The following is a 14,109-nucleotide window of genomic DNA, read 5'->3' on the forward strand; positions in this document are numbered from 1 at the left end:
GCCCTGCAGTCTACTGGGGGAAACAGCATGCAAATAACTATGGGCAAAGAAGATATGTACAGGATAAATGAGAGATTATCAACAGAAGGAAGGCAATGTTCCAGTCACCCTGCTTTAATTATGGCTGTGGCCCAATAAAGTGTTTGTGAGTGAGTGTGTACTGTGTGTGTTGGGAGCTGGGGGACAGAACTGTCTTCTAGTATTTAAAATTGTTCCTGTGGAACAAGGATTACAATTACAATTGTCTGTTTGACCTGAAAAGACAGTCAGAGCTGATGGCAATGTGGGATTCTTTCAGAGGGATGGCTTATATTGGATATAAAGGGGAAAAAAAGGAAACAAAATGAAAAGCAACCTTGAATTTCTTGACATTCAGGCTGCCTGGAAAAATAGCAGATTTTTCCTTGAGAAGGTGAAGTCTTTCAAAGGAGTGTTTGATGACAGCTTTGTCAAATAGAAATAGATCCCTTCTGGTTATATATTGGCTTAGAAAATCACACATTAACATTATCTATGCTGTATATTTTTATTTATTTTATTAAGCTTTTGTCAATTACATTTAATTTGATTCTGGCTGGCTATGGACTGTGGACTACTTCCACAGTAGAAGTAATTCCTGTTTAGCTACAGCCTTCCAACACTAATATTCTATGTTTTTAAAGTAAGGGGGACTGATTCTATTAGGAAAAAATATAACCTCCAGAGAATTTGAGATCATCTTAGAGTGAATTTATTTTATTTTTCTTTTAAAAATCCTTACCTTCTGTCTTAGAATCTGTTTCAAGGCAGAAAAACAGTAAGCACTAAGTAACTGGGATCGAGTAACATGACTATGGTCCCATAGCTAGAAAATGTCTGGGGTCATATTTGAACCCAGGACATCCTGGCTCTCTATCCACTGAACCACTTAGCTGCCCCTTCTTAGAGTAAATTTAAGCCCTCATATTAGGGGTGGCAGAGAATAATACTCTTTTCACAATGTTATACTAGAGAATACCTCCCATAATCTTCCTACTTTGGATTCACTTTTTCCAGAGTTGGCCCAGAACTGGCCTTGTATAAGAGGTTTGAAGTTTAAAGATTCTCCCTCATGGAAATAGGTACTTGGTGTGAGGAAGGAGGCTATGGAGGTTTCATGAATCAAAGTAAATATATTTTATTTAATAGCAAAAGTTTTGTGAAGTGAGTCCAGAAAGCATTTATTAAGTGCCTACTATGTGCTGGACACTATTATGTACGGGGGATCCAAAGAAAGATAAATAAAAGAACCCACTCTAAGATGATCTCAAATTCTCTGGAGTTGTCCTTTGAGCACCTTTCCCTTGAGGGAAATATCTGGAGGCAGGGAGAATCTTAGGCAAGGCTTCCAACTCTCTTGAGGCTAATTAGAACAAAAGGCCTCTAGGGCCCAGGGTTGGAAGGGTGAGCAAAGTGCATGCACAAGGGCAGGACTCCCAAAGACTTTGCTAGAAGCCAAGTCCCTTGTGCTATTAGCTTAATGGTGTTTACAGGTGATTGGAGTAGGGTTAGCAGAAGCCCTAACATCTATCTTTTTGTCAAATGATGCCTTCTCTGCTTTTTTTATTTTTAAAATTTATTTTTATTTATTTTACTAAATATTTCCCACTTCCAGGTTAAAATTTTAACATTTCCATATAAGGCATATTGCAAAAGAAAATAAATAGAGCAAAAAAGCATGCTTTGATCTGCACTTGGATTCATCAGTTCTCTCTTTAGAAGTAGAGAGCATTTTTCATCATGAGTCCTTTAAAATTTTCTTGGATCCAAATGATGCCTTCTCAAATGTGGTAAGGGGAAGGAGGGAATTAACTGGATATTTTAAAATATAATTTTATGTAATTTTAAGGTAACAAACAAATAAATAAAATTTTAAAAATTAAGTGCTGCTATAAATTCAAGAATATTTAAATACCTACTAGGCTGGGCACTGACAATCAGATTCACGTGGTTACATGAAATCCTGCCACTGATTTCCACATTACTAGGCTAACAACATGGGCATTCAATTGTAGTTAATGGTACTGAACTTTTCCAGAAACAAATTCCCATAAAACCTCACCCAAGGACAATGAATGCCAGAGGCAGAGCCAATTTTAGGCATCCTTCCTGGCTTCCATCCAGCTTTGGGCATGTAGCAACATGCTAAAATGTACAACTGCTTTGAAAAAGAAGAAATCAGAGACTTACCACATTCATCAAGTTCTCGTGGTCACCATTTTGTTGTTTTGGTTTCTTTTCTCTGAAATTTTAAATATGAACTTTTAGTGATATTCCATATTTATATACACATAAATCTAAAAATACAGTACTTCATACACTTTGCTCCCTAAGGATTCAGAAGATCTTGCTTTAATTCTTGATTAAAATCTATTTCTTTCATTTCCAGAATTGACTGCTTCCCAAGGAAAGAGGGATAGGCAAATAATTATACCATAAAAAATTGTATCATTTCATTTGTTGGAGGGAAGTTCAATGGCATAACAAAAGAGTACCACAGGTCCCTGCAAATATTTTTGGCCAGTCTTTATAGATGAAGTCAATAGTGGTGGTGGTAGTGTCAAAAGAAAGTCCTCTCAGTTGGTGCCACAATAAGAAGTTGCTGAGCCTGAAAAAACTAGGTAATTTAAGCCAAAATGTATGAACATGAATATATATTACATATACATATAAATATATGTATACATATGTGACTATTATATATGACAATATGTAGGCAACTAGCTATATCACATAGGGACAGGTAAAGCACTAAACCCATGATTTCATTGGTGAAGGGAACACCAGTAAAAGGGAACCCCTACCAGCACAAATTGGCAAATTCCCTGCAACATATAGCCTTAAACATGGAGATCCTTGGTTTGAAGAATGCAGATGATTTCCTTCTCTTCAGTTTGCTTCAAAATAGAAAGCCTTTGCTGGAAAAGTCATCACTTTTGGATATTTGGATAAGTATTTGGGTTTGGGATAATTTGGAGAAGTAACCATGAAAGAATTTGGATAAGTAACCATGAAAGAAATCTGAGTCTCTAGGCAACTGGAGAATGCTATGTGGTCTCAGGACTTTTCAGAGGGCCACCAGTCAAGGGTGCCCAGAGGTGAGGAGCAATGGAATTCTGTTGTTTTGGTCTGAATCAGGATGTAGGCTTGCCACAAGATATCTGTAAGGGAACAGTGACACCTAATGGGTGGCAAACTTATTACCAAAAACTACTCTTTCAGATGGAGGTAAACATGCCCTCAAGCTTCTTCTACTCCAGCCCCAGTAAGAAGTCTGGTTCTGGCCTCTAGTCCCAAAGTGGTTAGATATAGATAAGGAAGGAACTAGAATTCCTCTCTGGTCCAGAAAGGTCCAGTTTTACAGCTTTCTTCAGGTCTGTTTAGAGCAGAAAGGTAGCACTTGAATGTCATTTATTAGATTTTTGCCCAAGATTGAGTGAAACAAGATTTCTCCCCTCATTTTGAGTCTTTCTTGAGGAGCTGACGTGTATAGAATGGCTGTGATTTCCATGTTTTCAGTGATATAAAATTTCTCAATAAAGTAAATGTGGTGTTATATACATTGAAGTGAAAATGGCTTTCTTTTCATTTAAAAAAATTGACTGTGACTTTAGGAAATACATTCACTAATTGAGGTTCCAGAATTTCAGAATGTTATTCTGTCTTGAAGGTGACTATTCATGCTTCTGTTAGTCAAAAAACAGTTATTAAATACTAAATAATGCAATGATCTATGATTCTGTAAGTTGTCACCTTAATTCACACAATACCTAGGTTTCAAAATCTCCAAACCCACTTGAAGATAACAAGGTATCTTTACAAGTATTAGGTTAAATGAATAGTAAATAATTGCATTCAGAAAAATCTCAAACACACAGGTGTGTGAATGATTGTCAAAAGAGTGATAGAATAATGGTTCACTCCATTGAAAAAGAAAATGGGCTCATTATCATTACAGCTGAGAGGAAATGGGATTAATTTTAATACACTGGAGCTTCTGCTATCTGAGTTGTACAGCAATAGCTAAAACAAACAATGATATGTTTAGGTTTCAGTAAAATTTTGCTCATCTAAGGTTTACCTTTCACAACTGGAACACAGAAAGATGAGGAAGGTAATGAGCAGGAAAGTTGCAACAGCTGCCAAACTCCCCCAGATGATGATGTGCACCTGTCCACTATGCAGAAGGCTACCTTCTGGTCCCATGATGGTCTCAGGAACTGGTACCAGCAGGGTTGAGTGGTTAGTCCTTCCAGCATTCAGACATCAGCAGCAGAAATGATAGATTTCTCTGGAATGAAAAGTTTTTAGGGAAACAATATTAAATGTAGTTCCAGAATCTAGCAATTAAGGTTCATGCCTGGTTAAGACCCCCTAGAGAATAATCTACTATGGGGAATGGAAAGTTGGTAACTTCTGTGTACAATACAGAGTAAGATTTCATTTGAAGGTGAATATTACAGGGCAAACTAATTCCTTAAGTCTACTACAAAAAACACACACCAGCAAATCCACAGTTTACTCATGGTAAAATTCTGAATTTTCCTTGATTCAAAGAAGAGGGAAACATTCAATACAATTTCGCTAAGATGTATAACTTACTGTCCCACAATTCTTTCCCAACCTGCAATGATCATGATTTTCTTGCTCTCCCCCAAGAAGGTGTATTGGGAATAAAATAAATGAACTTCTTTTTTACTTTAATTTTTTGTTTATATGATTACATATATCCTTTCTATCAGAATAAAATAAGTGGTATTAGAAGGAATAATGGATGATGATTCCTGTGTAAACTCTAAAAAAGCAAAGAAAAAAAGACTCCCTACTGATTGTTAAGTTCCCCAAAAGGTCTTAGACTCTTTCCTATGTGACATTAATTGCATTAAGCTCAGAAGATTAGAAAAACTCCTCCATCCACAGCAATGGGGAATTTTGTTTTTACATCTACATTAACAAAATTGAATGGATAAAAAATAGATATTATCCACTCTGATGTTCAGCTGGATGGAAAGCTTACTGAATTAGTCCACCAATATTTACATTTTGGGCATGCACTGTAGACAATGCAGAACTGAATAGGATTAGAAAAATTGGAAATGGCATAGTGCTTCGCCATGACCATTGGAAAGTGTTACACCATGCTCACCCCTACAAAGTTCCATTTCTTTAATGTTGGCATTCTCCTGCTGATATTATAAAGGTGTGAATCTTAGAACACTAGGATTTTAGAAGAATAAAACTGATAAAAAAAATAATCCAAAGGACAGGAGGAAGATGTATGGTGGGTATAATCTGGCTGCAGCATGTTACCCCTGACTAAAGCATGATGCCTATGATCAAAAAATGGTATGAAATAAATAACTGAGGAGTTGTGTGACAAGAAGATGACAGGAAATTGAGCTAGCAGATCTTAAATAAGGAACAATGTCTTGAGAGTTGAGTGGTATACTGGATTCCTGCTATATGAAAAGAACAAGAATATAAAGAGTACATCGTTTATAAAGGGTTTTTAGAAACAAGACAAGAAGCAATGAGTATTAGAAAGGACTGGAAGGAGTTTCGGAGTTTCTGCTCTTCTGCTCTTCTGCTCTTCCACCAGTGGTACCACACTGATGAAATCACTGTTACACCAAAAATAAATCAAAGACAATCATATCCTGAAATAGACTATCTGGTATGTTAGAAATAACACTGGAGGGGGCAGCTGGGTAGCTCAGTGGATTGAGAACCAGGCCTAGAGATGGGAGGTCCTAGGTTCAAATCTGGCCTCAGCCACTTCCTAGCTGTGTGATCCTGGGCAAGTCACTTGACCCCCATTGCCTAGCCCTTACCACTCTTCTGCCTTGGAGTCAATACACAGTATTGACTCCAAGACAGAAGGTAAGGGTTTATAAATTTAAAAAAAGAGAAAAAAAGAGAAAAAAAAGAAATATCCCTGGATTTAGAATCTAAAGACCTAAATTTAAAGAGTACTGGCTTTACTATATCATCTGTGTGACCTTAGGTAATCAATCTAATACAAGTTGAAGTAACTTGGGATGTTTAGCTCAGAGGGCAGAAGAATTAGGGTTAGAAGTAATTTAGGCTAGATGCCAGGAAAGTCTTCCTAACAATCAGAGCTATCCCCAAATGGAATAGGTTGCTTCCAAAGGTAGTGGGTTCCTTCACTTAATATGTCTTAAAACATAGAGTGGATGATTACTTGTTATGGACATTGTTGTGGAATTTCATTTCATATATCATTTGAACTTTATGATTGCTGATGTCTCATCTAACTCAAATTTCTTTGACACTGTAAGATCACTTTAATTTTCTTGGTTTTATTTCCTCATCTGCAAAATCAGAAAATCAGACAAGATGCATAAAGAAGCTCTATCCAAACTCTAAACCTTAGAAGATTTTGCATAGTATTTTATGTAAATATTAACCCTGGAAATCAATAGTTTTACTCAACCTAAAATTCCAAATTTCCTTTGTGTCAGAGAAGAAAAAGATTAAAATCATTTGATAAATATCAACTAATTTAATTCTCAAAAATCTCATATTAGACAGGACAGGAATTATTTTCCCTACTTTTCAGATGGAAAAACTGAACCCAAAATTTGAAATGACTTGTCTAAGGCTATATAGTCTAAACTGTTTCCTAGTTCAGTGTGCACTTTCCACAGTACCATGACATTTAAGAAGTTTAATACTTAGTGAACTAATGTGACTTCTTAGACAGTCACTACATTTATTAAGTCCCATGTGCAAGGAACTATGTTCTGTTCAGGAGATAAAAAGAAAAACAAAAGAGTTACAGATCTCTCAAGGATATCACTGTTTGGTGGAGGAGAAAACTTGCAAATAACTAAGTACAAACATGATATATACATAATAACTGGATAAAACCAATGGAAGGAAAGCATTAACATTAATAAGAATGGGTGCGGGGGGGTGGGGGGTAGTGGCAGGTGGCTTAGTGGATTGAGAGCCAAGACTGGAGATAGGAGGTTCTGGGTTCAGATCTAGCCTCGGATACTTCCTAGCTGTGGGACTCTGGGTATGTTGCCCTTACCGCTCTTCCTCTTTGGAACTAATGCACAGTATTGATTCAGAGATGGATGGTAAGGATATTTTTGTTGTTGTTTGCTTTTTGTTTGTTTTTAGTTTGCATCTTTTATTTTTTAATTTTAGTTTTATTGTTATGCAAAGCACACTTCCATATTGGTCATCCTTGTAAGAGCAAACTCGTATATAACCAAGATCCCCAAATACCATAAAATACAGTGATGTGAAAGATGACTCCAATAGATTTTTCTCTGGAGGTAGATAAGATTCTCTGTCATAAGTCTTTCAGGATTATCCCAGATCAGTGCATTGCTGAGAGGAGCCAACTTTTCATAGATAATCATGGTCCAATATTGCTGTGATTGTGTACAATGTTCTCCCAGTTCTGCTTATTCTACTCTACATCAGTTCCTACAGATCTTTCCAACTTTTTCTGAAATTATCTTGCTTATCACTTCTTATACCACAATAGTATCCCATCACCAACACATACCACAACTTATTTAGCCATTCCCCAATTGATGGACATCCCCTCAATTTCCAATTCTTTGTCACCACAAAAAATGCTGCTATAAATATTTTTGTACAAGTAGGCTGGTTCCCTTTTTTATAGATACAGAAGGGTGTTTTTTTTTTTTAAGGATTAGGAGAAACTTGTGTAGAAGGTAGGCATTTAGGTGGGAATTAGGTAGGAATCCAGGGAATAGATTTGGGGGGAGAGAATTCCAGGCATGGGAGACAGGGAAAGTGCTCAGAGTTATGTGATAGAGTATCAGGTATAAGGAACAGCCAGGAAGCCAGTGGTATTGCATTGCATAGTATGTGGGGCAAATAAGTGTGGAAGAAGATTGGAAGGGGGTGATTTATGAAAAGTTTTCTATACCAAATAGGATTTTATAATTGATTTTGGAGCTGACAGGGAGCCACTGGAGTGCACTGGGTCAGGCAGTGGGAATGGTCAGATTTACCCTTTAGGAAGATCACTTTGGCAGCTGAGAGGAAGATGGACTATAGTAGGGACAGACTTGAGGCAAGGGGAACAATCAGCAGTGAAAGTGCTAGAGGATAAGTTTGGAAGAGGCAAATGGGGAGTGTGGAGTATTCCAACTTCTCCATCTCCACTGGAGTTGGCAGGAATGAATCAAAGTACAACCAACCAGGGCTGGAAAATCTCGCCAGGGAGACTGTGCCATCATGAGGGTGCCAGAGGCAGAAGATGAAAGAAGTAGGAAAAGATTTGAGATGAAAGGAAGTTTGTTGCCCATGGAGAAAGAATTCCAGAGAGCCTAGTAGAAGGAACAGGAAGCTTTAGAGTGGGACCTCAAGAAGGTGTATTAAGAGGGACAGGAATAAGGGAACAAGTGATAGGGGACAGAGAGTGGAGTTTGAAAAATGACAGCTCAAATCTGGCCTCAGACACTTTCTAGCTCTGTGAGGCAGGGGGCAAGGTACTTAACTCTGTTTGCCTTAGTTTCCTCATCTGTACAATGAGCTGGAGAAGGAAATGGCATACTACTCCAGTATCTTTGCCAAGAAAACCTCAAATGGATTTCTGAAGAGTTGGACGTGACTGAAATGACTGAATAACAAACCACAATATTCTTTGGTTTGTGGTTCTTAAATAGTCTTAAATTTTAACTATCTGCTAAATAAAACAAAGAAGAGTATATACGAATTCTTGTCTTAGGATAAAGATCAAAAACCTCATTGCTGAAATCTTTCTTCAGAAAGGCAGCCTTGATTTGCAGGAATCAATTGACTGGTTAATAGAAAGTACCCCACCTCAATCTAGTCATCACCAAATGCTAACATTGTATCATCATCTGTGGTACTTAAAGAAGAATTGTAAAATAGAAGGGGGAAAACATTTTCCCAAGAGATTTTAATTAAGCTCAATTGTCTCTGGGTGAAAAAGGATAATTTATATTTGAATATCTGAGGCTAAAGACTAAAAACTTAAATCATTAAATATTATTTTAATCTGTAAAGAATTTTAGAGAGAAATGATGGAGGAGGCAGTTCAGTTTTTCTGCTCAGATCTTTGAGTCAACAATACTATTTTCTTTTAAGGACCTATAAATTATGTAACTGAACAACTTTCTGTGCTACAACTGAATTCAATTCTCCGTGATTATGTCTTGTGATTCTCCTGCTTCCTAGCAATGAAAGATAAGATTTTTCACTGTTTGTACTGTAATGACCACTCTGTGCGTGCAACAGAATATATAAAAATCTATAGATATATGCATATACATATGTACCAATACATTATAATTTTTGTTATTCTGCTAGATCAATTTCCTTTGACCTTGGAAACAGGATACACATATGAATCAACATTTCTATGGAGTGAAAGGACTTACAACCTGTACAGATAGAAGAGTCCTTACTGCCTTTGTGATTGGGGGCAAGAGGATACTACATTTAAAATCCAAGATTTTTGATTATTTTAATTCAAGATTTTTTATTTTTTTTTGAGATTGTATTTTTATAAAAATGCAAGATTTTTATTTTGTTTGAGAAAAAGATTTTCAAGGAAGAAGCTTGCTAACTTCTAAATCCAGAGAATGAACTGCTGCAGAAAGATGCCAGAAAACCTACACTACCTACATCAAGAAGATCAAGAATGAACTTTGGATATGGTTGATTGAAATGAAGTTTGATTGAATATTTATTGTAAATGTACACATTTATGCCAAAAGGGACTGCCCCTAATTTGGCTTTCTGTCAATGCACCTAGCAAAACATTGCTTTTGCTTTCTTTCTTTCTTTTCGATTCCTCCCTCACTACTCTAATTTCCTCAGAAAATTGAATATTGCATGAATTTGTAGTTAGAAGTGCGTAGGACCCAATGATCATCAGGGGGGATTGTGAATCTTAAAATTTCTCAGACTCTACCTTGGAACATTTGCTTAAGGCTATTCCCCATTTTAAACAATGGAGGTACTTGATCAGGAATGTATTGGGAACTTTAAAATTACTCCACCCATACTTAGGCATACTTTAGGGGAAGATAAAGTTGTAAAACTCCTTACTGAACAATGAAAAAGTCCCCAACCCATACTTATAGTGAGGCAAAAGCCCTTAAGCTAGGTCTATTTTTAGATCTAATACAAAAGGGTGCTAAGTACCTATGAAGGTCAAATTAATCACTAAAAGGTCAGGCAACTTGCAAGGGACAACCTTAGCAAACAGGTGTGAAATACTCAGAAGTTTTAGTCTACCCAGAGAAGGTGATAACAAGATGTGAATTAAGAATGGTCAGTCCTTTGGAAAACGTCTAATGTGATTGGTAGATGTGAAAATTTAGGGGAGGTAACATAGGAGAAAATTCTCTTTAAAAGGAGGTCAGAGGCCTCTGGACTTAGTTCAGCTTAGGAAGCTGAATTGGAGGTCTCTCGGTGGCTGAACGTAGTTGAGCTCAGGAGCTGAACTGGAGGGTCTCTCTGAACACTAGAGTTTTGCCTGGGACAAGATCTTGTGGTGAGTGATTAAGGATTGACTAGTCTCTCTTAAAGCTCAGGCCTAGGCCTAGCAGTCCCAGACCTCAAACTATATTACAAAGCAGCGGTCATCAAAACAATTTGGTACTGGCTAAGAGACAGAAAGGAGGATCAGTGGAATAGACTGGGGGAAAGCGACCTCAGCCAGATAGTATACGATAAACCCAAAGATCCCAGGTCTTGGGACAAAAATTCACTATTTGATAAGAACTGCTGGGAAAATTGGAAGACAGTGTGGGAGAGATTAGGAATTGATCAACACCTCACACCCTACACCAAGATAAATTCAAAATGGGTGAAAGACTTAAACATAAAGAAGGAAACCATAAGTAAATTGGGTAAACACAGAATAGTATACATGTCAGACCTTTGGGAAGGGAAAGACTTTAAAACCAAGCAAGACATAGAGAGAATCACAAAATGTAAAATAAATAATTTCGACTACATCAAATTAAAAGGCTTTTGTACAAACAAAAGCAATGTAACTAAAATCAGAAGGAAAACAACAAGTTGGGAAAAAATCTTCATAAAAACCTCTGACAAAGGTTTAATTACTCAAATTTATAAAGAGCTAAATCAATTGTACAAAAAATCAAGCCATTCCCCAATTGATAAATGGGCAAGGGACATGGATAGACAGTTTTCAGATAAAGAAATCAAAACTATTAATAAGCACATGAAGAAGTGCTCCACATCTCTTATAATCAGAGAGATGCAAATCAAAACAACTCTGAGGTATCACCTCACACCTAGCAGATTGGCTAACATGACAGCAAAGGAAAGTAATGAATGCTGGAGGGGATGTGGCAAAGTTGGGACATTAATTCATTGCTGGTGGAGTTGTGAACTGATCCAGCCATTCTGGAGGGCAATTTGGAACTATGCCCAAAGGGCGACAAAAGAATGTCTACCCTTTGACCCAGCCATAGCACTGCTGGGTCTGTACCCCAAACAAATAATGGACACAAAGACTTGTACAAGAATATTCATAGCTGCGCTCTTTGTGGTGGCCCAAAACTGGAAAACGAGGGGATGCCCATCAATTGGGGAATGGCTGAACAAATTGTGGTATATGTTGGTGATGGAATACTATTGTGCTAAAAGGAATAATAAAGTGGAGGATTTCCATGTGAACTGGAACAACCTCCAGGAAGTGATGCAGAGCGAGAGGAGCAGAACCAGGAGAACATTGTACACAGAGACAAACACACTGTGGTATAATCGAATATAATGGACTTCTCCATTAGTGGTGGTGTAATGTCCCTGCACAATCTGCAGGGATCAAGGAGAAAAAAACACTATCCAAAAGCAGAGGACAAACTGAGGGAATAGAAACACCGAGGAAAAGCAACTGCCTGACTACAATGGCTGAGGGGACATGACAGAGGAAAGACTCGGAGCGAACACTCTGATGCAAATACTAACAACATGGCAATGGGTTCAAGTCAAGAACACATATGATACCAGTGGAATCACGTGTCGGCCACGGGGGGTGGGAGGGAGGAAAAGAAAATGATCTTTGTCTTTAATGAAAAATGCATGGAAATGATCAAATAAAATACTATAAAATTAAAAAAAAAATAAATCCAGTTCACACACACAAAAAAAAAATAAAGCTCAGGCCTAGACCAATGGCCTAGGCCCTTTCCTACTATTTCCTCTGCCTCTCTCTCTTTCTTCCTTTCTCTAATTCCTTCATTCCTATTAATTAAAATCTCTATAAAACCCAGCTGACTTAGGTATTTCATATTTGGGAATTTTTCCTATGGTGACCACTTATTTTTGATTTAAAATCAAGACACTAAAATTATCTTTACAGTTTTGGCAATTCAAAGTCTTGAAAAACCACATTTTTGTGGTCACAGTTTTCTTATTTGTAAAATGGGCATAATACTTGTGCTAATGGCCTAACAACACAGATGTGAGAAAAGTTTTATGAATCAAAAATCATTATGTAAATAGGAATAAAAATTATGTGAGCTATAATCAATAATATTAATATATTCTTATAAATACCTCCATCATCTGAATAAAGTAGGAAATCTTGTGAAAACTACAGATCTTAAGAACTGTTGGAAGAACAGGAAAAGCCTCAACCAGAGACAAGGGACTACAATCACTCTCAAGAGTACTTAGGGAAGAAGCCCATGACTGTATGGCTTTTTGGAATAATCCCAGAAGAAGTGTTCTGGGGTTCAGTTACTCTGCTAAATGTTTGATCTGAATCACTACCAGTCATCAGGGGCTATTAGTATGAATCAAGTTACTTAGCAACATGACAGCTCTGGAATCAAATTAAACATATTTAAAATCTCATTCTGGAGTATTTCAGCAGAGTGTGATGCACCCAAGACAGGGTTCTGGGAGTTACAGCTCTTTGTGAAAAGCTTTTCTTGTGATCCAAATTCAAGCAACTGATCAAGCATTTATTAAAGGCTTATTCTCTCTCTCTCTCTCTCTCTCTCTCTCTCTCTCTCTCTCTCTCTCTCTCTCTCTCTCTCTCTCTCTCTCTCTCTCTCTCTGTGTAATTCTAATGCTAACCTCTGGGAATGTAATTACAGATATCCTTTCCACAGCATGACTTTCCCCATGTAGTTTTAATATCAAATGAGAATTTAAGGAAAGTTTTGTGGAAACTGCAGACAACACATGAAGGCCAGCAGAAAACACCGAAAAAGTTTAGAAACTATATAACCTCTGACCAAATACTTAGCCAAGTTTTATAATAAGGCCCTGTCAATGACACATTAAAGAAAAAGGAAAAAATTCAGACTCCTTCTCTGGTATGAAGGGAGGATCCAGAGATTCTACTTGGATTTTTCAGATCTCAGGGATGCTAAGCTCACCCCCTATATGTGGAAGGAATACTTGTGCAAAGTATAATGCAATCTCTACTCCCAAGGAGATTCTTTCATTCTTACAGTTTCTAATGGTAATATAACAAGTAGAAAGAAATATTTATGGGAGAATGTAAACTTCTTTGAGGGCAGGAATTACTTTTATTTTAAATTACTGGCATGGCACCCAGTGACTGCTGAATTTTTTAAAAAATTATTGGATTGAATCAAAAGGGACAAGAAAGCTAATTAATAAAAATTAAGACCATGCACTTTATGGGAGCCTCTGGCACACATTTACTACAGAATAGGTTTCACTGTATCTAAGGAATCTAGCCCCTATATATCCTGCCCTGGTGAGTTGGGGATTTTGGTAAATCTCCTTCTTTCAGGTTATTTAGGATGATTTCTTGAATATCCCAGGCAATTAGTTAGTTAACTAACATATATTAAGGGCCTATTATGTGCAAGGTTCTGTATTACACACTGAATGCTAGTATAACCTGAAAGAGGAAGTTTGATTTTTTTAAACTAAATTTCCCAATTTAATATTCTACTTTTCCTCAAACTGATGGATTTTAACAAAAAGAGGAATAGAATTGAACATATCTCAATGTGCATTTAGCTTTTTTTTTTTACTTTAACTAAGAATAGAATTAGGACTATCCCAACAGTAGTTCTTCCTTGTTTACATAGGCAG

General features: G+C 37.0%; 1 protein-coding gene across 7 annotated transcripts in view; it reads right to left on the reverse strand.

Annotated features, from left to right (window-relative positions):
• The window catches only part of PAG1 (phosphoprotein membrane anchor with glycosphingolipid microdomains 1), a 249,680-nt gene that overhangs the window by 47,700 nt on the left and 187,871 nt on the right, over positions 1-14,109 (reverse strand). For all 7 annotated transcript variants that reach the window (XM_016431457.2, XM_016431458.2, XM_007486907.3 and 4 more), the window contains 2 exons: positions 4,100-4,309; positions 2,209-2,260 (listed from right to left, as the gene is read on the reverse strand). In XM_016431457.2, the coding sequence (XP_016286943.2) occupies positions 2,209-2,260; positions 4,100-4,224 (177 nt within the window). In that variant the 5' untranslated portion in view covers positions 4,225-4,309. The remainder of the gene's footprint in view (positions 1-2,208; positions 2,261-4,099; positions 4,310-14,109) is intronic.

This window comes from Monodelphis domestica, chromosome 3 (assembly GCF_027887165.1).
Source record: "Monodelphis domestica isolate mMonDom1 chromosome 3, mMonDom1.pri, whole genome shotgun sequence".
Lineage (NCBI taxonomy): Eukaryota > Metazoa > Chordata > Mammalia > Didelphimorphia > Didelphidae > Monodelphis > Monodelphis domestica.